This window comes from Lates calcarifer, linkage group LG3, assembly GCF_001640805.2.
Source record: "Lates calcarifer isolate ASB-BC8 linkage group LG3, TLL_Latcal_v3, whole genome shotgun sequence".
Classification (NCBI taxonomy): domain Eukaryota; kingdom Metazoa; phylum Chordata; class Actinopteri; family Centropomidae; genus Lates; species Lates calcarifer.
Window position 1 is genome coordinate 12,772,167 of NC_066835.1, and position 24,553 is coordinate 12,796,719.

The window sequence follows — 24,553 nt, forward strand, 5'->3', positions numbered from 1 at the left end:
ATCTAAAGAAAGATACCAACTCTGAACGATGTGTATCTATGTTATGAATGTGTGAGATCAGTTTAGGCTTAGATTGATTTTAAAAATTGAACATCAGCACCATCTCGTGGCCCTATAGGAGAAGAGAAGGCAGAATCAGCAGTGGAAAAGGTTTTCCCATGATATCAGTCATTCATTATCTTTCAATTTTGATGTTAAATGACACATTTCATAATGTGTAGGGTGACAATTGTATGATTTTTAACATGTTTGTCTAGAAAGTCATATTGCTGCTGTAGTATAAGACATTTTTTTGCATCTTTTCACATTTAAATCTGATTGCTTCTATCCACTACTTTTTCTGACTCTGAATTCATTTTTTATGCTACAGTTTCATTAAGATCTGTTTATCACGGTTGTTTTTGAAGTAACATCACAATCTAACATTTTTGTTTACTGTTAACAACCACAACATTTTGTCATTAGGTCTGTCTTTCTTTAATTGATGAACTTTGACTATAGTGAGTCAAAGTATCCCACAAAATATTTTACACAGCACTGTATAATTTGTATGCCTTATTTCCTTAAAAAGTTTGAGAAGCCAAACAACAATCCATTTAAAGTTTTTAAACCACAAGCATTGTACTTATAGTACATACAACTGACCTAAAAGATATAAATGATTGTGTGCTTGTTTTTTTTTTTAATTTACTGTACTTTTATGGCACATTATGCATAGTAAACTGACAGAGTAAAGAGCAAAACCACAATAAAAACATACAGAGTGAAGGTTAAGACCAATATTATTTTTTAATTTCTATTCAAACAAATGACAAAAATGTTTTGACACGTTTTCAATCTAAAACCAAGACAATCACAATCCAGACCTACAGTGCAGCAGTAGTAAATATTACTTTATACAACAGTTAACTATTGTATAGGATTTTATGATAATTATATGAACAATAATAAGGAGGAGGAGAAGAAAAGGAATAGGAAGGCCTCATGCAGAATTGAGGGACATCTGAAAGTTAAATTTGTAGTGAATTAGTCTCATGTTTAAATTTTTATCATGCCGTGAATCAGGCTCAAATCTTCATGAAGCCCATTCAGTCAGCTAAACTGTAAATCACAAGACCCATAAAAGCTTAGGTGCAAGAGATCTAAACTATACAAGCTGTATATCCTTAGAGGAAAACACTGGTCTTTCTAAAGCACATAATGAAAACTTTCAAAATAAAACATCATTCTACATAAAACTTAAGTATAGGTGGAAGGAATTTGATCACTGTGGTGTGGCTTTACAGAGTGGACACTACTGTTGGAAGTGCTGACAGTGGTGCATAACCCCTTGTGTCAGATTGGGTTGTCTGGCTGTACATGTTGTTGAGTGGAATGGCCAGTTGCCCAGCTTGTGCTGATCCCTCCTCAGAGTTAATGCCATAAGGCATCTTGGACATAATAGCTAGGCTCAATTTGAAGAGCACGTTATGGAGAGCCACACGGTATTCTTTTCTAACCAGGCAGTAGATGACAGGGTTGAAGCAGCTGCTGGTGAAAGCCAAGCAGTTAGCCAGAGGGAAAAAGTATGTTTGAGCAGAGTAGAATGAGGGGCTGATATCAACTATGTCAAGCTGGATCAGGGCACCCCAAAGTGTGAGGACATTATATGGGAACCAGCAGGCGCAGAATGAGAGTACCACCACTGCCACAGACTTTGAAATATCAGCCTTTCGGCGAGAGTTGGTGCCTTTCAGTTTATGGCGACAGAGGAAGCGCAGCAGAAGCATGTAGGACAGGATGATGATGGCGTAGGGCAGCAGAAATCCCAGCACTACTCGCAGGAGCTGGTTTATTCCGAGCCAGGCTGTACCATCTGGGAAACGGAGCAGACATGCTGTGTCGTTGCTACTGCCCACTAGTCTCAGGTCTGCAAACACACCTCGGGGTGTCGCCGCTATGAGTGCTCCGGCCCAGATAAAAGCTGTGACCACCGGAGAAGTGCAAGATCTGCTGCACAGGGAGGCCCTGGATTTGAGAGCAGTTGCCACATAACAGTACCGGGTCAAACTCATAGCTGTCAGGAAGAAGCAGCTAGCAAAGACGTTCAGCCCAGTGAGTAAAGATACGGCCTTGCATGTGGCCAAGCCAAAAGGCCAGCTGTAGTCCATTGCAATGTCCACGGCCCAAAAGGGCAAGGCCAGGGAGAACAGCAGGTGGGCCAAAGCTAGGTTGAACACAAAGAAATTGATGGTGCCTGTGGTGATGGTGTGAGTAGAATAAAGCAGGAACATCACTAACAAGTTCCCCAACACTCCTGCTGTAGCCACAACAAAGTACACCACAGAGATGAGTATTCGTAACCAGGGAGACCCATCATCAGCAATCTCCAGCCAATTATCAACACTCCTGTTGTAGAAAATGAGATGGGAGTTATTACAGGATTGACCTACACTGCAACCTCTGAGGATGCTGCTGAAGAACTCAAGTCTCTTGAAGTCAATGTTAGACATTCTGGCTACCCTGAGAGATATCTGTTGATAGTTAAAGTTGACCAGTTTTTATTATCTGAGATGTTTCCGCTTGTCCTCCTCGTTCCAATAATGAATTAAAAATGTAACTTCTGGTTGTCTGTTTATTAGCTGACAGTCATCTATCCCTGCAAGGAAAGAGGAAATTATTATTACATAATAGGCGCTGCAGTTTATGAGTACATAAGTAGATTAGCCTTCTCAGATAAACAAATTACACTTAAGTGTTACCCACAGAGTTACATAATCCATTTTAGATCTCAAAGAATCAAACTTCTATAAATAAACATATGAAGTGATTAAAGCAATTTTGCAGTTTGAAGTGGAAACGCCTATCTAGAGTCTTCCAGAGTGATTTTTTGTTTTTATCATGCAATAATACCAACATATCATAATCTACATCCATATAATCTCTAATAATCTGTATTAGCTCATTGCCAATCATTATCAGGCGTTTGAACGTTTGAAAATTAGGAGGTTTAGATGCAATATGAAATAATAAACGTGTTTGCAGTTTACATCATTAGCATCTGAATGAACGTCAAGATATTTTCACATTGATAATAAAGACAGACTGATGAAGCCTGGGTAAATCAGAGGATGCACAGAAAGGCACAGATGTCATTTTGTTAAATCCTCACACACACACACATACACACAAAAAGCTAAATTTTTGCAGGAGCTTTTTAATCAATTGATTTCATTTCTTATAAAAGCTTGGAAGTCTTAATGCAGTCTTGACGTGTTTTAAACATTGCCATTTAATTGTGCAGCTACATTTATTATTTTGTTATTTATGAGAAAGAGACCAGCAAAATGACTAGAATGGGTTAAACAGTAATAAATGAATTAAATGATTAATTCCCACATATCTTTATTTTTGCAATTTATTCCATTCTATTTCCACATCAAAACTACACAAATCACATGAAAACCAAAGGCAACAATGAATCTGAAGGCAAAATGTACCAGATACAGTAGCTCAGTGGTGTTTCTCTCTTTCACAGCCTTAATAATCCAAGCTACCATTTACCTCTAACCTTGTAACTGATAAACAGTGTAATAAACAATCACTTCCTACACTTTTTAAATTTCATTCTTAACTTACAGGGAGATCTATCTGTAGTTGCTTGCAACACAAGCTCGCAGACATAAAATTGTAGAATAAATACACTCAATATGCATATATGTAGAAAAAACTCTTACCTGAATATATAATAAAGGAGGTAAATCTTCTGTATTTCAGAAGTTGTTCTTGTAGCCACCAGCTCTGCCGCACAACACAGAATTATCTTGAAGGCGTTCAGCAACAACAACAAAATGTGGATGTCATCCACCCTGTTTTCATGCTCCACCCCAACATAATTTTCACTTTGCATATTGAAACTGGAAATCCCCTGCTCCAGCTCTACTGAGATACTAAAATAAAAAAAAAGATTAAGATGGAATAATATATTAAAGATAACCTAAAGAGAAATAACTAATTTGGAGGGAAACTGGACCACTGACCAAGTAAAGAGCATTTTAGTTTTTAGTGACACATGATCCTTAAGGAACAGATTTTTTTTTTTTTTTTTTGGATTGATTTTTTGATTTTATTTCATTCATTTAAAAGTTACTCTTCCTTCACACATTATTCAGTTTCATCCAAATCTGACAAAATAACCTGACAAAATGTTTGCTTTTTGAAATTCCACACACTTTTCGTACAACTGGTAGACATAGCTAATATCATTACTCTTGAATGCATCATGCAGTCAAAATTACATTTAAACTACACACACATAAACTTGAACTTATGACTTATGAGTCTGACTCATCTGAAATCTTGAACGAAGATAAACTGCGTGCTGTTTAATATAGTTTTGTACTTTGACCCTCCTTCCCTGTTCCTTTCTGTAACTGTAACCTGCTGTTTTATGGGGTTGAATATTTATTTTTGTCATAGAGTATTGTGTGATTTTATCTGGGTGTAAAGCACTTTGTAACTGTGAATAATTTTAAATAAGTAAGAAATGCACCAGTTGGGTGGTTGTTTAGATTATTTTGGTTTATATTTTTGGCAAAATTTTAAGTTTTATTTGTCCATATTTATTAGGTTCCTAAAAACAGATTTATTGTTATCCAGTGACACAGGTTTGTCGGTTTTACTGCGGAGCACATACTGTACAGTAACCTACAGTAACTGTACATACTGTACATACTGTGAGTCTTTGCATAGAAGCTGCAGATAACAACATATTGATGGTGGTGTCAAAGGCACTTGGACCCTACATACAAGTGACAAAATGACAAGACCTTGACAGAAAATAAAAATGCAGCAAAGGCAATTTTTTTTTCTATTTATATCTGGGGTGTTGCTTCAAGATTAGATTGAGCAGCAGTGATGACTCTTCATTATAAATCGTTGATAGTGGAAAGAACATCAGCAGTGAATGACTAAATGAGATTAGCTTGGAATAAGCGGAAGAGCGGGGAAGTTGATTAATGCTGCTCTGTCTAAACTGAGCAGTCTTCATAAACTAGCTGGACAAAACATGCAGCTCCCTGACTGTTCATGTTTTTTCATTGCTACAGAAACAACAAGCCATTTCCAAACTGTATGTTTTCCTCTAAACCACATCTTTAGCTTAATTTTCCTATAATTAAGACAGGATCCTGCACACTGATTTAAGCTTTCAAATGTCATCATTTCATTTATAAACAGATAAAGTTTTGATTCAGATGAGGGTCTTCCTCAGGTCCGTAAAGTAGTAACTACTTGCCAAATGCTAACATGCAAAGCTGCAGACCTGTTAAATTTACATAAATTACTTAAATGTATCTTTTTTAGCATCTAAAGTAAAAACAAACAAACAAACAAACAAAAAAAAAAAAACACTGATTAAATGAAATGTTTTTTTTAACCCACATTTGGCTTTGTTTGGATTTACTTTTGCAAAACATGAATCAGAGGTTCAGGTGTATCTTCTGGGTTCCACGTTTATAAATGGATATTATACCTGGGCCTATGCTGTCTCCACCACTAAGGGGTTTCTGAGTGTGCCAGCTGAGCTGTGCCATGGGGAACGGGGAAAGTCTGTGAGGACAGTGAATGGACTGTAGCAACGTGGCTTTGTCGCCACCCTTTGTAAGAATGAGAATACAACACTGTATGGGCTCCTTTCAGCATCTGCTCTCTCTTAAAGTGAGCCCTCTGGTGACAAATGTCTGACCCAACAACAAACAGCCTGAGCCCATTTGCTCTGTGATGGAGGGAGAAGTTGTTCAGGGAAGAAACATATCATCAATAAAAAGAACAAACACAGGGGCTTCCTTTGTAAAATTAAATTATATGAACACAAAACAAAAAAATACATCTAAAGAATTACAGCACCTATGACCAGCTGCGTGCTGTACAACAGATCAGCAGCAGAGACCGACTTTTTTTTTACTTAACTGCACCTTTTGTAAATGCTTACTTTTGATGGAAGTGGAGGTTTTGTTGCTGTTGCCACATTATTATTGTTATAAATCTTGTTCTAGGACCTTGTAAGATGAAAACAGATAATCCTCATCCTGTTGAGCAACATGTTTTCAACAGTCTAAACCATACCAAATGAAAATCCAATTAAAAACTTGAAAAAAAATTGTGCAATTTGCCATGATTTTTGCACCATCAAAATGAACATAGCCTAACTCACTGACTAAACACATAAGTGGGAGGTTTTAATTTGCTGAGTTGGAAATTAAAGCAGACTTGAACTGACAATGTAATTAGCAGCAGCTCAAAGAGATGAAATCATCCCAACAGTCTATTTCTATTGTTCAGCCACAAATTAAAAACTGAGCAGCACAACAATACAGAAGGACACTGCAAGTTCTACACTCAGTTGCTGCTTTATCAGGTACAGAACATGTAGCTAAAACCCATGAAGACTGATGCAATAAATTCTACATTAACAAAAGAATAAAACCTCAGTATAACGCAATACAATTACTAAACCAAAGTGATCAGTATGTATGTATTCATTGTCATGTATTCATTGACAGTTGTGACCTCCCACCCCTGACCTCAGCTTCCTGTGATTGGTTAGAAGAGCGAGGTTCGCTCAGAAACTTTGGGAGGGAATATTTCTGCACTGCTGCCAGGCTGTTCAATGAGTCTGGGTCTCAAGCAACTTTCACAAAACTTCTCCACAGTAAAATATGTTTAGGCGCATATTTCAATAAAAAAAAATGGAAAAAGTTACATACTGTAGAATAAAGGTTTGACTGAACTCTTTTCTTGTATCAATGATTGTGTGCCCAGTGTAGACCACTGACTGGGGGCCACTGTTAGAGTACATGCTGCTTTACATTTACTCAAGGATGGATTACTGAATGGACCTACTGAGCATAGGCCCTGGGGCCTGAGGGCTCAGTGGGGCCCTGGGGCCAGAATCTCTGTATGAAGTGACTATTAATATTACTTGTATGAAAGTCACAAAGAGCTCAGCTAAAAGGCACTAAGTGAACATAAACTTCAAAGTGATGCAAAATGACCATCCTGTCTTAAAACATTCTTTGGTAGGAATGTGTGCATGAATATTTAATATGTTGCTGGGTTTTATCCTATGCTTGACATTTTAAATTGTTAAACTTTATGTTTGTTTTTATATGGATTTGTTGATTAATTAATTTTGCAACTTTGTTAAGAAAAGTACTGCTTAGCTAAAGGTAAATGTTATTATTAGGATTATTATTATCATCATAATTTTTATTATCAGTAAAATTAAAGACATGCAGAACAACCACAAAGAGACAAGAAACAACCACCTTCTTTGGACTCCTGTATCTCTTTCAGTGTGTGTGTGTGTGTGGGGGGGGGGTTATCAATGCCCAGCGGCCCATTCTGTCATAATCCGGCCCTGTGTTTAAGATACTACATTAAACTAACGTTAATCAGAGCCTAGTGTTCCGCGCGCGCCCACCGGTCACCTCTCGGTTCAGTTGCAGTGAATGCAGTGAATGGGCCAGAGCCGCGCGCGCATACGCAGAGATCACTCGCGCTAGCTTGTTATTAACGTTAATAACGTTGTCTCTCGCGTCACTCATGTCCCCAGCAACGACGGCTGCTGCTGCTGCTGCCTGCGGAGGAGGAGGCAGGAGGAGGACGGGACTGCGGTTCAGGTGCACCGCTGTGATTGAGAGACAGTGAAGTTTTAACGGCACGGAGAAAAGAGAGAGATGAACCCACAGCTGAGGCACAGCGCCCCGATTTGTCGACAAGTGTTTATCTGTTGAACCGCCATTGTTTTATCGGTGATGGGATTCCTTCAGGAGCGACCTGCCGCCTAACCCCTTTAAGGTAAGGAGGAGTTGGAGCTAAACGACGGTTAAACTAACAAAAGATAGCGAGTCAAACATGGGGTAGGATGCTGCAGCGGCTCAAGCAGTTTGTACAAGTGAGAGGAGTGCCTCTGTTTTGGGAGTTTGTGTGGGCGAAAGTTCACTGCAACATCCTGTCGGTCGGTGAGTCAGTAATATGGATGTCAGTTATAGTAAAACACTCCGCCAAGTCGTGTGTCCTCCGAGTCTCGTGTTGGAGCGGGCTGCTACCAGCGCCTAACCCCTCTCATTAACTCCATCATTACTCGGCTATTATAATTATCTTTACTGCGGTTTGGCACAGCTGTGAAGCGGCTCTCGGTGGACATTGTCAACGCACGCAAACTTGTGGTAAGTGAGTGCAAACGGGACAGACAACAAGGCTGCCATTGTACCGGATCAGCGGCGGATTAACGGAATTCCTTTTCTGTGCACCGTCTGAATGGCCTTCAGTCTCTTTCCCTCTCTCTTCCTCTCTCTCTCTCTCTGCCTGCCTCTGTGGGCACAATATCTCGATTTCTAGCTGATTCAACCTTTGGCACTTGTTAGAAACAGTAAACTAAAACACCTCGCAGCCAGCAGCAGCCACCAAAGCAGAGATGTCCAACTGAGCTGCAGTGAAACATGTGGATGGGACAGTGCTGGCCAGCAGACTTGTAGTTATTGTTATCAGGGCATGTGGTGGCAAACTGGCGATTAGTAAACCGTAGGCTGGAGCTAACAATCTCTTTCATTATCTATTCATCAGTTAATCTATAAAATGTCAAAAGATGGTAAAAAAATATATTTTCTACAGCCTAAAGATGACATCTTTAAACCACTTGTTTTGCCTGACCAATAGTATAAAAATCAAAATACATTATTTTACAATGATCTACCTTAGAGAAGAGCTGCGAATCCTCACATTTGATAAGCCGAACCCAAGAATTTCTGGCATTGTGCTTGATAACTGACTGAAACGATTACCTGTGATTAATCGTAGGCAATTAAGTTCCTGTAATCGACTGAGTTTTTAGTAAACAGCAGTGCAAGGTGATGTCTCTGGGCTTTAAACTTCAGGCTGTATAGAGCAAATGAGCACAAGAGGACAAACACATGACATATCACATAATGTAGGTCTACAGCATGTTGTTTATCTGCCCTGCTGGTAAAAAGCTGTTGTCTTATGGCTGATTGTTGGTGTTAAGGATACAGATTGTTACGTAGGCTGCAAAAAATCTAATTACATTCCACAGACATTCAGACATGAAATTGATTTGAGCTCTTTTATGTCCTCACAGTACTCACATACAACAAACAAACATAGGCCCACATTCTCTATTTCTTACTCCTCCACCCCTCCCACCCTCTTTACGTACACTTGCACATCATGCACAACATGCAGCACCATCCCCAGCTCTCTCTCTCCCTCCCTCCCCCCCAGTATGTGGTCAACCAACATGTGGGGAGGTAATCCCAGCTATTAGGGTAATCTCCTCAGCATGGCGATCAATAGGGGAGGGTGTGCGACGACTACCAGACAAGAGTAGTGGGGGCACAAAATTTGTGCTAAAGAAAAATGATTTAATCGTCTAGATTAGGTCAGGAGACTGGGGTCTGGACAGGGGCTTGTTGCTGGAAAAGGGGGGAGGGGTACAGACAGAGCAGACAGGAAGATGTGAGGGGTAAGGCCATCTCCACTTTGGGCAGCTCCCCTTGTGTGACAATGGACTGAAACATTTTGTTTTTCCTAATCTGGATCAAATGAAAACAACAATACAGCCACACAGCTGGAACAAAAACTATATGGGACTACTCCTGTGTCAATAAGTAGTGAAGGGTTTGTTTATCAAGATATGCAACTATAAAAACATTTCTTGCGCAAGAGGAAAATTGAGATAAATTAACATAAAATGAATATAAAAATGATGCTGTTTTGATTTTCTTAACATCATTTCAAAAGAACACTTTAATCCCACAACAATAGTAATAGTCTGTTGTGCAAATGAATGACCCCGTCACATGAAAATTAAGCTTTTGCATTTTTAGTTGTCTGCGATGACATCTAGTTCTCAAAGGAGAAAAACTCAAGGAGGAATAGGTGATAAAAACAGGCCAAAGCCATTATTCTATAATTCCTGTGAATGTATTGTTAGGTGCATGTGCTGCTTGGTGACAGAGAGAAAATAATAAGATGCAATTCTGCTGTTGATGGCATCCAACATATCTTGTATACACACTTTTGTTAGTATGTGCGTATATGTCAAGTTAGCAAGTTATGATGACAACAGTCTTTGTCACATTGTGCATTACTATCTTATCAAATGCTTGCTGCCAATACCCATCAAAAAACTTTAAAATGTTCCCTTCAACTTGTACGTAATGATGAACTTTTAATTGTTAAATGCCTTGTTATAACTAACAGTGCATCTTCAGGTAAAATTTAGCGCAACAACCTCGCTGTGGTCACTGTGCAGTTGAATGAAACAAACAAAGAAAAGCCTCTGAGCAGGTTTACTGTCCTGCGATGATTACACTTACATGTAAACATAACTGCTCTATTTTCACAGTGCCACAAGTCTGCAAAAATATGGACATCTGCTTCTCAGACAGTGAGTGTGCAGACATGTGCACATTTTGCTGAGTGTGCATCCTTTTCTTTTGATGTTATTACCTAACAGCAGAGCAGGGCATACAGATGGACCACATACTGGATGAAGTCTCATTCTAACATATGCTAGCTGTCTCTCCCATGTTGTCTTTCTCTGTGTGGGCTGTGTTGTTCCATGTACCTGGACCTCAAGGCCCAAAATGTGAAACCATTTAAAGGGACAGATGGGAATGGAAGCACTTCTGAAATTTGTCTATTGAAAAAACAAAAAACAACAAAAACAGATTTACCTAGTTGCTGTATCATGTCATGGTAAGAACAGTTATTTAATTAGAGCTGAAAATTAGTTGACCTGTCAGTTACCATATTGACAGAAAATATGAATATCCCTTTTTCCTCATTTTTTAAAACAACAACAACAAAAAGATCTTAATAACAGTCCAAAACTGCTACCTGTCATTGCAAATATTACTTGTTTTTAAGAAGGGTAGTGTCTAATTAAATTATAATTCTGATGTAACGAAGTGTGGCATTCCTCTCTGTTCAGAAAGCAGCTTTTCTTCTAGACCACTAAAACAAAATGTTAGTGTGAATGAGTATTGAATGTGCTGAAAACATTCCCAATTGATGATGAATGAGGGGAAAAAAAGAGAACTTGCCCTTTAAGTCTCCAGTGGAGGAACTGGAGTGCAAACACTGGCAGAATGTCCAGATGGAAGATGGGAGGGATGAGTAAGGCGTTCACAGATCCCTTCTGTTTGGCCCCGTTGAGGCTGAGGGAGACGAGATTGGATGGGTCCGGGGGAGTCAGGTTACTATCGGCCCATTCTACTCCAAAGAAGCGGTGGTGTAAAAGATGCAATACCCCTAAGGAAACCTAATCCAGACCCTGCTGCCAGCTGTCATTCTTTTGCTCCAGGGTAAAATCGCTAAGCAGGTATCGCCTTACCCTTCTTCAATCCTTACCTTAATCATAGTAGGAAATGGGAAATTACACACATGTTGTTCAGTATTATAAATCAACATCTACTATGTAACTTGAGAATTTTGATCTTACACACTTATAAAGATCTACATTACATATCACAAAAACAACAGACCCGTAGGCCAGCTCAGTTTCACAAACTTCCTAGATGTACTGGGTGCTGCAGGTTCATAGGAAATGTATTTTTTTAAATTTTTATTTTAAAATATCAAGTTTGGCATTTGGCCAACATCAATACCAGATTCTTATCTAAATCACAGAGGAGAAACACTCAAGTCTCTAGCTTTGGAGGAATATTATACTATGTTATTTTTGACCCTCAAACATAAGATAATAATGGTTTTAGACCCCAGTCTCTCAGTTAAATCTACTGTTGAGTTAGAGTAACTTTATCAGAATAGATTAAAGTAAGCAAGATAAAAGGAGAGTAAAATTAAGCACTCAGTGTTGAACCTAAATTTGTTTCTCTCAGGATGCATCAGAGTGACTGTAAGACAAGTCTCATTTTCAGGTCAGACCAAAACATGAGTAAGATTTAGAGCTGAAACGATTATTTAATTGTTGATCACAGAGACAATAGTATCTATTTTTATAATCTGTTAATCAACATCCAAGCAAACATCCCATTCCTGTGTCAATTTAGTCGAATTTACCGCTTTTTTTTGTCTAAAAGCAAACTGAGTAGTTTAAGATTTTTGAGTGTAAGTTGGATAAATCAAGCAATGTCAAATTCACTTTGACCAAATAACTGGTTGATAAATCTATATAATAATTGTTAGAGTTGGCAGCCCTAGTGAGATTGTTTCCTACTCTAACTGAACAAACACTATAGGTATTTTATATACACAGTGATTTTCCCATTTTTTGGAAATTAAGTGTGAAAAGTATTTATGTTCTAACATGAATACTGCTGACACTGTGCTATAACATGCTGTGTGTTTAATCCATGTTAATCTGTTTTCTTATGATTGCATTGGCAGTGTGATCTACTGAAATCAAAGACATGTTTAAATGTTCACCCGTCAGAAGGTAGCAGATGGAACAGTGATGGCAGAAATACTGATAAAGTGAAAGACAGAAAGCAGAGTGATAGAGAAACATAAAGAGAGACAGTCAGAGCGAGTCTGAGCTGACCTTGCCATGATAATCTAATCCCTGTCGAGAGTGCTTTTTTTAGAGAGCAAGTTAATGCCAGCAGATTATACTCCAGTGTCTCCCACACTAGCCAATCCACACTGAAAAGAGAGTGGGTCCATAATGGATCCTCAGACCTACCACAGCAGATAAATTAACCTCAATATCAGATAATTACCATTTGAAAATATCACATCTCTTCATCTTTGCTTTTTTGCTTTCAGTGGTATTGTTCAGTTAGTTTCTGGTGTCTGCTTTTGGGCTTGCATGAGTTCTACAGAGCAACTGTTCACATTTCCACAGCAGGTAAAACCTCTGCTGAGAATCTCTCGTTCCTCTCTTTGTCAGTCTCCCTTCCCTGTGTGTGCTTTATTGCACTAAGGGGCGTGCATGATAAAAGGCCACTCATTGAGCAGCTCGTGTCATGCTAGGAAGAGTAATCCCTGTATATGTTGTGTAACTGAGTGGAGAGTTGGACAAGGAGGGGGATGGGCTCCAGTGTGCACAAGTTTGTCCGTGCTTGTGACTGTTGAGCTCATGGCTGTCTAATCTCTTAGGTACATTAGGCGGCTGTTCGCCCACAGTGGTGTGCAGCTTCACTGTTTTTCATGCAATTAAGTCATTCGAGGAACCCTGCTGGCATTAAATACTATCTTTGAGTTATGCCCAAATTATGCATCGGTGCCAGGCTGTGTTGAGGTACATTAGTATGTGTCAGTGATCCACAAGTGATTCTGTGCTTATTATACTGTCAATGTATACAACACTGAATAGTGTGTATTATACAAGGGAAAGAGTGCTAGATTGTTGGGCGTGATGGGAGTAACACCTTTTTGTGTGGCTCAGTATCTGTTTTGCTTTGTTTTTCTAACACTTTGCTCTCACGTGGTTGTTCAAGTAGTCACAGGATGTTGTTGTTCAGGTGATATGGTCTAGATATTACCGTAACTATTCAAGTGATGCTCAGTTTTGTGGAACGAAAGCTTATTTTGCTCAGTGCAAGGTGCATTGGACTTGAGTGTTCACAATGTGACATATGATGTTGAGTATTGCTAACTCTTGGATAGTCATTAAACATGCAACCTCAAACAAGCACCTGGGAGTGTGTTTTGACGGCACTACATCTGGAAGGAGTCATTTTCATCTGCCTCAGCAGCGAATCAGCAAAGAATGGATTTTCTGCAAACATTAAGGTGTTTTGGAACACGTGAGGCAATAAGAAACCTTTTTTTCTCCTTTTGTAGTATGTAATTCTGTAATTCTGGTCTTTGACTTTTATTTCAAGAAGGGTGTGTCCTCTTGCAGTGGCAAACTAAGCATGCAATTTATGCACAAGTTATAAGTGCTAAAAGGTGCTGTATGCAGGTTTTTGCTATTGCTACATAGCCAATATCAGCATTAACAGCTTTTTATCAGTTTTACCAGTCCAGGAGAAACATCCAGCATCAAACGCTCTTTTACTCGCCAAGAACTGTCTCCAACAGCAGAAAATAATGCCAATGTTGTTTCTATTATCATTTCTATTTCTTCTTTTTTTGACACATAATGTGATTTCTTGATGGGAGTGGTTTGTGGTGGTGGTGATAAGGCTGCTAGCCAAGAGTTTCAACCATAGTTGGGTTTACTGTTCCATTCATTGACTCGCTGACAATAAGTTAGAATATGCCTGCTGGGAAGTGCAACTTGCTCATCATTGGATAGGCCCAGGCAAGCTGGTTAGCATGGTAACTCCAGCAGATATCTCCACAGCGCAGTACAAAGATATCTTGGATATAACATCTTATCTGTTATTTCTTCACATTCTGTTGATAATTTTTTGCAACATGTTCTACTGGAATATGGCGAATCAGTTATAATTTCACACAGCTTCCAATAATGTGCTTTGCCATTTTTTTTACATATGTATTTTCTGAAATTATGTAATAGCTGACACAATGTTTAAAAAACAACAACAACAAAAAAACCATTGATTTGATTTTGTGCTTGACTGCATTGACAGCACCCACAGTAGACACATTTTAGATTTAGAGCTGGAGGGATGACTGAAGATGACGAAAGCAATCTTAGAAAATAGCCTGTTATATTTAGACTACATTTACCGCAAAGAAAACTCTCTCTATCTGTGCATTAGTTGTGTTTTATGCTTCAGTTGTGTTTTCAGTTGGTGGAATCTGACAGGATTATTGGATACAAAACAGCAGATACGAGGTGAGGCTTAGCAAGTGACTATGGGCTTTGCACACTGGCATAAGGACAGTCACATGCTATCTCCAGTCAGGGGTATGTTGGCACAGTTTTGTCAGTGGTTGTTGAGAATATTTGGATGACTTCAGCACAGACACCACTCACACAGGCACATATTTATGCACAAAGTCATGGGGAACACATACTTCCTCAAAATTGTTACATATTCTACTAGTCTGTGATTACAGATTTTTGCAGATATTAACTATGAGCACATGTTTCTTTCATAGAAAAATAAATGAGGTATATGAGGTATTTTGGCTTGTTTGATGCTACATGGGGAATTCTATTTCCAGTCCCTCCAGGAAATTACACCCACAGTTTTGGTGCAGCGACCAGGCACACAAGCAATGCACACACACACATATAACCCACACTGACAGTGGATATTTTCATGCAACAACACACATACACACGCACACACATCACAGCACACAGGCTCTCAGCATCAGTGCCCTGACCATAGGGAGTTTGTGCTGAGCTGGTTGGGACGTCAGGATGAATCAATGCGAGGACAGCTGACTGGACATGCCTATTCATCTGCCAAAGAAAAGAGAGAGAAAAAGGGAGCGAGGGATTCTAAAAGAAATGAGTTAAGCCCCTGGAGCAACATGTTTGGCTATCTGCATTACTTTACAGATCCTCCAAAGGGCTTTCAGTGTTTATGGGATAAGAGCAGGAGAGGTGGAAAAGATGAAACTGAGAAGAAGGTTAGAATTATTATATAAGATTGATCTGTGTTGTGAAAATTTCAAACATACATCCCCTTATTAGCACAGTAACTCCACAAATGCAATTTCTTATGTCTTTTTATGATTGAGCAAAAGTAGGATATTGCAGATGCAAATATATAGCACACGCTAAACAGCATGTAGGCTGCTTTGACAAAGGCCTAAGCTCATACTGTAGAGGCGGCTAACTCCATACTGATGGCCCGTTTATTCCCATCTGTTGCCCTCAGCTCTCTGACTTTATCCCCATTGTGTTAACTCATTACATTCGCCTTAACCTTAACCCCTTAATTGCCACCCTCTAGTTTCTCTTGCACATCCTCCCCCCTCTTGGAGACAGTGTGCCACATTGCCCATGCACTAATCTGATGGCGTCTGCCTAGCAAACACCTGCCATGTCCGGAAAAACCTCCTAAACTCCTCCCATATTCCAGATACAGCACCCATTCCAGCGTGAGCAGATCAGCACACATGACCGTGAGCACACAGGCGTGCATGCAGACAGATGCGTCCATGGATGCAGATACAGATAATTAGACAGACAACCTCATCCCCTGAAGATCATACCAGAGTCAAATCTCTTTTTTCCCCTAGCCGTTAAGTGTTTGTGCACCTAGTTTTTCCTCACATTTAGAGACTGACAAGACAAACAAGAGTCGTCCTTTGTCCTGCCTCTTTGCTCAGACTTGTATTCGAAGACAGTGACATGTAGGCCCAGGCCTCTTTGCTTTAACAATAACTCTCTCGACCCCCCAATGAGGGGTGGAGGACCAGACATGAGGCGATGTGACAGTTCTAGTGCGGCCAACACAATAGCAGGTTTTTCTTTTGACTGCCTGGCTGGCTATACGCCACCGATTAGTTTCTTTCGCTAACAGTCTAACAAATAGTCATGTTTGCCTGAGGAAAATGTTTAACCACATCAGAATGTGCCATGTTACTATTCTTTTTGTGGAGGACAACAGATTCCTTTTTGTTTCAGGCTGGTTTTGTTCTGGTTTTAATCAGATGTCTCAGAAATGTTGGAGCCTCCAATGTCAGGGTTATCATCCTGTCTGCTGGGATAATTTGTCCCACATTTCTGAAAATTTACTTCTCTCTCTGTTTTTTCTCATTGTTTAAACAGTAAAATGTAGAACTGTACCTTGTTACCTTTACCCACAATCTTATGTCAGCACTTTCCCCAGAATCAGGGTCACGTGTGTGCCTGGATGCGGGTTTCTAAAATGAAGTTTGTTGATAATGGATTATTGATCGCGAATTAGAGTGGGCTGCCCCTCGGGGCTCATCCTGGTTGGCCAGGAATGAATACATCTCTTCATGCTTCACCTCACTCACTCAATTTAGGCATAGGAAAGCAAAGGACACACATACACACACGCATGTTGAGACACTGACCCGCACTCTAATACATACAGACAGGCATCGCTCATCCACTAAGGGGACAAAGGTTATTCTAAAATCTGTGTGATGCAAATTGCCTCAGTGGGCTGTCTCTCCTAGTACATGGTTTGTACTTTTTACACATACTAAGTGAAACTGCCTTACATTAAACAACTTGTCACTTAGTGAATCCATAGTAAAAACCAGTCTCTGTATCTCTGGGAATGCTGGGAATGCTCTCTGTACCTAGAAGCAAAAGGAAATGAAGAAATGTGATTTACTGAAATAACTTTATTAAATGCTGTAAATCCTTAATTCCTGTAGTCTGTGTGGCATTCAGGGTTTATAAGGCAACATGCCAACAAAAGCCTCAAGAACCACTTTCATATTCAGTTTTAGGCCTCACTTGTCGATTTCTCTATCCTCTATTTAGATTTGTAAAGCTGACCTTAAACCTTACTGGAACTTTGGTGTGGAGAAATTTCTCTATCAATCAGTATTTAAAATATTACAAACTAAATAACAGGTGTTATGCGCATAGCTACAACTTTTCTAGGTGAAGGGATGCATACTTAACTTCCCATACATGGTTTAATTAATAATAATTTGTAATAATTTGTAATTTGTAAGTAAAACATTTTATTTTTCATATTACTAGCCTACATTACTATTAACACTCTCCACTTCTGTTAAGATGGATTATGGATTAGTAATGAACAGCCTTTTTTGATCTGATGAAGAAGAAAATGTGATTATGTGAATTTTTTAACAAATGAAATACCACAAGCCTAATTTCAATTTCTTTTCCTATTTTCAGGTATTCTCCCCAAAACAGCATGCAGCTTGATAAAGAACTCCTCAAAGATCAGTATGGACACTAAAGCTGTGATGTTTTGCCAGTTTTTGATGCCTGCTCTGAGAACTTACTAACTTCTGGAACAAAAACTTTGCATAGTTTGAGGATCTATTACAAAGCTGTGTTGTTTTAAAACTACCAGTGCTCCAGGAAAAGTAATGGAGACAGAAGAGGGGGAGGATGTATCACAGAAATGCACAGCTAATATAAAAGTAGAGACAGAGGAAGATGTGACCTCTGGCCACACCTGTGGGGTGTGTGGTCGCAGCTTTCCTCTCCTCAGTTCTCTGTCCCAGCACATGAGAAGACACACAAGAGAGAAGCCGTACAAGTGTCCATACTGTGAGCACAGGACAGCTCAGAAGGGTAGTTTGAAAGCCCACATCCGAAGCCATAAACTGGGCCTGTTTAGCCACAACCTCAATGACACGGAGGGGGATGGAAACCAGGAGCAGAAAGATAACGCTGTGACCCCTGACCCTCCTGAAATCGTTAGCATGTCTGACAAAGCTCATAATGTCAACGGGAAGGTGAAGAAGAAAGGAACCAAGAAAAAAGTTAAGGGTAAAGACAGTGTCGAGGCTGGTGATGCTGGGTCTTTTTCCTGCACCATTTGTGGCCAGGTTTTCCCTCAGGTGCTACTCCTTAAATCCCACATGAAAAGGCACCGGAGCTCCCAGGATCACGGTTGCCGGATATGTGGACGCCGCTTCCGCCAGGCATGGTTCCTCCAAAGTCATATGCGCATTCATCGGGTCAAAGCCCAGATGCGGGGAGGCAAAAGCAACGAGCCCCCTGCCACAATCAATGGAGTTCCCCAGGACCCAGCATCCTTGATAAATGAAGAGTGCCTCTATGAGCTCTGTGCTGGCTGTGGTAACTTCTTCTATGACCGCAAGACCTTACGAATACATGAGAAGTTACATAAACTGAACCACAGCCACACTCAACCACAAAATCCACCACAAGAAAACCACGAGGCCTCTGAGCTGCACATTTCTAAGATGCATTTTTTGGAAAGCCTGAGCCTCACATGTGTTGGAGCGAGGGATCCATCTGAGGAAAATAGCCTGGGCAGGCGAATTCCAGAGCTGGATCCAGTTTGTAGTTACCAAGCATGGCAGTTGGCCACAAGGGGACGACTAGTGGAGGCCACAGAGAAATGTCTGGGATGGGAGGAGAGACTAGCCGATGCTGAGGTGGCGTATGACATGGAGAAGGGCGAGTACGTACCCCTCAAGCAGGAGAAGAAGAGGAAGCCAACTGACACCTCCAGCTCCAACATTAAGAAGAGGAAGAGTGATACAGGCCTTGATCACGCGTCAAACAGCCTGACTCACGCTAAAGGTGGTGACAAGAGGATTTGCCAGAAGGATCGTATCCTGTTGAACGGACTGGGTCATGCCTTTTATGAGGCGCTGCAGACTAAGACGGTCAAAGAGGTTCACTTCTCACCTAAACAGACCAACAGCATCAGGAGCCAAGACCTGGAGGGTAAGCCAAACACACCGCACTACACTACTTTATCAGAACTATGGTCTTTGACAAGATAATAGTTCAAATTCCTTGAAACTGATCACCGGGCCTAGTTTGTACTTTTTTTCGTATTTTATATTGAATATTGTGTCATTCTTGATAAATCATGTTATCAGAGGTCATGTTTGTTAACATTTTCTGGTAAGAACCACTGCATACAGTATGGACAGAACAAAAGTCTTTATTTGATATTGCTATTAAGTAAGATAAACCTACCAGGCCATCAATGTGGAAATTCAACTCTCAGACCACTTTGTATTAGGTGGGAAAAGAAGCTGGAATTTACCATTGTACTGTGGAAAAGGGAGACCTCTAGTGGATTTATAATTGAATTACAGAAACTGTAATATTGAAAATAAAAATCCATGAAGGTTGAAGGTTTCAAAAGAATTTGACATTTAAAGGACTGTATTTTGTCACATAAATTGTTGGATTAATTAATACATTAAAATTTTGTTAATAAATGTTTTGGTGGTTTTAAAGACCTCACAATTTCATAAGAATCTAGACTACTTTTTCAAAGAACATTTTCATTTTGGAATTCAATCAATAATAGAAAATGTAGAAACTGATAGAACAAACGATGATTAATTGATATGATTCCCTGAGTGGATGTCTATTCCAATATGAAACTTGCTGGTTGCCATGATGTGTCTTTTGAATCCAGACCCCTGACAGCCTTAACGTTTGAAAATGCTTTTCTTGCTACGATAATGTAATCACTGCTAACGACTCTTTAAGCCTATGTCTGTCCTTTACGCTGCTCTTCTGCTCATACTTACAGATAAAAAACCCTACTTCTGCGAGCACTGTGATTTCCACACTGTTGACGCCTCACTACTCAGGTCTCACCTGCACAAGCACCACCAGGACTTCCTGGGGCCCCACAGCAAACACAGCACCATTTTGGACAACATAAGCCACAGTGGTTCCAAAGCCTCAAGATACATGGACTACCTCAGAAACAGGAGTGCGCTACTCAGTCAGCCATACTGGAATCCTTACATATGTCTGCCTGGCCTAGGGTCAGCAGAGTCAAACATTAAAACAGAAAAGTCAAATGGTACTGAGGTCAAAGGGCAGGGACATACTACTAATGATGCTGGCAATCTTCTCAATCTGTCTGCATTATCTGTCAGTGAAGGAGAAAGCACTGTTAATTATCCAAGAAAGGCAGAGGGCCTGGTGAGACATCAGTGCCCATACTGCTCCCACACTACCACCTACCCAGAAGTACTGTGGATCCATCAGCGAGTTTCACACAGGGTGGATGGCTGCAGCTCCATGGCACCCAAATGGGCACCCTGCAATAACAATCTTAAGAGTTTAAAGTCAGGTGCTTCCCAGTGGAGACGCACAGGGCCTCCGCCGTTCCTCGAAGGCAAGGACTGTCCGACTTTACCTGCTCCGAAAACTCAGCGCACGCAGCCCCCAGGCTTCACAACCCCCAGCAGCAGTAGCAGTAGCAAGCACTCAGCAAGCACTCAGCCTCAGTCTAAAACCCAATCAGGTGTCCCCAAGTCCAAGCATCAGTCAAAGGACTCGCGCTCTTCAGATGGGATATGCTCTAGTGGGAGGGTGGGAGTTCTACCTCAAAAGAAGTCTGGTGCACATAATCAGGCAGTGGAGAGGGAAAGTAAAGGCTCCAGCTCCCAGGCTACATCATCAAGCAGTATTGTGCAAAACAAGACTGTCTCTAGTTTCCAGCCTACCAGCAGCCCCAAACACAGAGGCCACAGAGCTGCAGTGAAGGGAAACTTCCCTCAAGAGGGTTTGGGTTTTATGTTGGCCAGAAATCACGGAGGAACTTCTTCTAACACGACTGCAGATAGACTCCATCCCCGCAGGCAGTCATGTGACTCCTCTTCAGGTCCTACGGGTCCTGATCTGTGGGCTGCCATGAACATGTGGGGGCTGCACGGAAGCAAAGCATATTTAGAACCACTCCTTTTTGCTCAGGGAAAGAGTGAGTCAACAGGAGAGATGCCAATGGACGTTGATATTTTGAGTCTCCTGAAGAACTACAGTCCCCAGGATCTGGCTGCTTTCTATCAGCACTGGGGGTTTGTTGACCCCAGGATTGATCCACAAGGTAATTAGAGGCTTTGATGTTGTGTTTTATTTTCTGTGTGTGGGCAGAGAGCTAACTGAATACTGCTTGACGATAGAAGCCAACACCGATTAACAGGCTGAAATTCAAATTCAAATGTACTGAAACAGACTCAAACAGTAGTAGTCACATGGCTTTTCACACCCAATTAGAGCAACTCTTAACGTGATGTTTTTCAATGGATGAGTCACATCTTCAAGTGTCTGGGCTATTAATAAAACCTGCATAATGGGATATTTATGTTTAAACGTTCTTGTAACACTTCTATTTTTACAGCAATGTTGCAGTTAAATGGAAATTTTGGAAATGAAGTCTGCTCCTCCTCTGAAGCTTCCAAACAAGTATGTTTTTCTTTGCAGCTTTCACCGACACTATGTAGGCTTGGATTTAAAGCAAAGATTAGTCTTAGATTAATCTGCATCCCTTAACCTATATAAAAAAATAAAAAAACTTGTGTTAATCACATAAACCATATAAATGATAAGTGTCTTCATTTATGTTCAGTCAAAGATGAACATCAGCATTTTACTGCTGTTTTCACAAACATTGATGTGATAAAAACCTTTAACAGAATATTTTAGATAGAGTCATGGAGCGTTAGTTCTTGTATCAGCTGGTGGAGGGGCAATGCTTTTATTTCATTTGTATCACAAATTGTGTTTTAATTACAGTTTAAACTGAAATATATAACTGTAAAGTCAGTCAACTGCAAACCTGATCCGTCACTTCACTTCCTAAAATTAAGAACAACATAAAAAGTCCTGTCCCTCACAAGTGTGTACAGTATGTCTTCACCAACTGTGTGCTCCTGTTCTCTTGTCTGTACCTTGTCTGTGTCAGAGTACAGTCTGTCATTCCGGTGCACACGTGCGTCTGCGTATTTTCATGTGTTTGCGTGCTTGGCTGTCAACTTCCACAACCTGGCTGTCTCTTCCTTCTCATTTTAGTAAGAGGCGCTGACAGGGAAGAGGCAAACAAATAATAAAAAAAACACTGTTGTCCCCCTCAGGGTAAAACTCACCCAGCATCTCCATATGGTGTGTCATCAGCCTGTCAGTCAGGCCTACCCTGATGCTACCTACAACTGTTGTTGCTTCCTCCTCTTTCCCCTAGAGTAATGTGTGGGCAACTTTTTATAAACTGGAGATGGGCAATATCTCAGTCTGTAGGGGTGAGGAATTATAAATCAGATAAAACGAATATGGAAAACACTGTGGCTGATATTAAATGTTATCATGGGAACACAGTTTTTGCTAGAGGAGCTGATAAATTATGAAATCTTTAAAATTTTCCTCATCATACATATTTCTCATATCTTCTGGTCTGATTATTTTAAAAAGGCAAAAGCTTCACTCTGTCCACTATAATGCCCTTAATCAGGGACATGAAGCCTCTTTATGTGCAGCTCTGTATTAGCAAGACCTTTTAGGTCAACTAATACAGTAGCTACTGCATAAAATATCAGTGTGGCGGGGCCAGCATCATATCACTGGAAACTAGATCATCACAGCAGTATAGAGGTGTTATCACATACTGTGTACACTGAAATTAGTTAGATTAATCTGTATGGCATTTCATTAATGGTATTAACACAAACTGTCCACCACCAATAAATAGGCATATACAAAAACAAACCAGCAATTACTATATTCATCTATTTTTTTCTGCATGTAGACTAAATCTATTAGCTATTAGTACTGCTAAATTCCTGAAATACCCTCACTGTTGGCACATCTTCACAATCTTAGGAGACAACTACTCCATTTTCTTTGGGCATCATTAAACAAGTTAGTCGTGGATGTGTTGAAAAACTCAATACAGGATAGTAATTGATGGTGTTTCTGTTTTTGTTTGTTTAAATGTTAATCTTTAGTTTAAATTTAAGATTTACCATCAGTTCTAAAGTTTAGGTGTGTAGTTTTGGGCTTTTACTTTTACACTGTATTCTAACTAGCTTTTTTAAAACTTATTAAAAAGTTCAACCCAAGAATAATAACTTTTTTCCAATTAATTATCATTGTATGGTTATGTACAACTAGCTCATTTAGTCATAGCGTGATCATGTGAATGTATTACACACACACACACACGTAGACCTAATTGGTGTCCCTCACACTTGTCTCCTGCAGGTGAACAGCCGCTCCACTTCATCCTCAGGGTCTCTTCATAAAGGAACGTGAACATACGCTGCGTTCCTGTTGGCTTCCAGCTCGCATGATACTAACTGCTGAACAAAGAGGTCTGTTGTTTGTTGCTTTAAAGGAACCAGCCATAATTCCTAAAGGACGGGGTGGGTGGGGGGCACTGGATAATGCACAATATATGCAAAGCAATGAGGTGGACTCAGATTTTTTTGTTGTTTTAGTTTTTTTCATAGTGTATGATTGTTTTATTTGAAGTGCTAGGCTTGCTTCTTGTTTTTTTAAGAATGTAGATATCTTAGTTACTGAAACACACATGGAAGATATGTTCTGTGGAAGTGAGGCAGAATTTAGGCTTCTTGTTCAATTAAGAGGAACACTGTATGACACTGTATGAGAACAGCAGTCCAAGAGGACATGAAATGTGACGCTACAGTTAGAAGGATAAATAAGGCATTACTAAAGGACACACAGAAATCTGCTGGTTTGGGGTAAAAAAAAAAAAGAAAAAGAAAAAATTAGCTTTAACTGGAGAAAGGCCCCATACAAAACAGTGTGAAATTACCAAATCTTACAAATGAAAATGCCACTAAATGCAATCAGAATTATAAGATATAAGCTATGCCCTGAATGTTATGTGTCATTTTTACATTTCCATGTATGTTTCCCTTTTTCAGTTTGATGTTCTTTATGGAGCCTACAAGTTTGTTTTTTAGTTTATGATGATTATTGTGTCCACATTCAGAATGTACAACAGGCACTAATGTACAATGTGGTAAAATATTGTCACTTTTGCAGTTTTAAGCCCATATTCACCAAGAGTGGACTTGTCAGTGATGACTCTCAATTATTCTTTGACACGTACGCTGACAGTAAATTCAAATACAGTCGAGTAAAAGTGCTCAGTCAGTTACTTTCTTTTCAGTTACAGTAAAACCCAGCTGAAGATCTCGTCCACAGTTTTCAAATAACAAAGCACAAAAT

General features: G+C 39.9%; 2 protein-coding genes across 2 annotated transcripts; one reads left to right on the plus strand and one right to left on the minus strand.

The window, feature by feature from the left end:
* Nucleotides 1-782: 782 nt before the first annotated feature.
* On the minus strand, nt 783-2,543 carry LOC108898200 (relaxin-3 receptor 1). The gene has a single exon (XM_018698103.2). The coding sequence runs from the start codon at nt 2,490-2,492 to the stop codon at nt 1,281-1,283; it is 1,212 nt and encodes a 403-aa protein (XP_018553619.1). The 5' UTR covers nt 2,493-2,543; the 3' UTR covers nt 783-1,280.
* Nucleotides 2,544-7,459: 4,916 nt separating this feature from the next.
* Nucleotides 7,460-23,710, plus strand: LOC108898210 (zinc finger protein 516). The gene is made up of 5 exons (XM_018698124.2): nt 7,460-7,839; nt 17,744-19,276; nt 20,103-21,410; nt 21,705-21,769; nt 23,558-23,710. The coding sequence occupies exons 2-5, from the start codon at nt 17,941-17,943 to the stop codon at nt 23,606-23,608; spliced, it is 2,760 nt and encodes a 919-aa protein (XP_018553640.1). The 5' UTR covers nt 7,460-7,839; nt 17,744-17,940; the 3' UTR covers nt 23,609-23,710.
* Nucleotides 23,711-24,553: the final 843 nt, after the last annotated feature.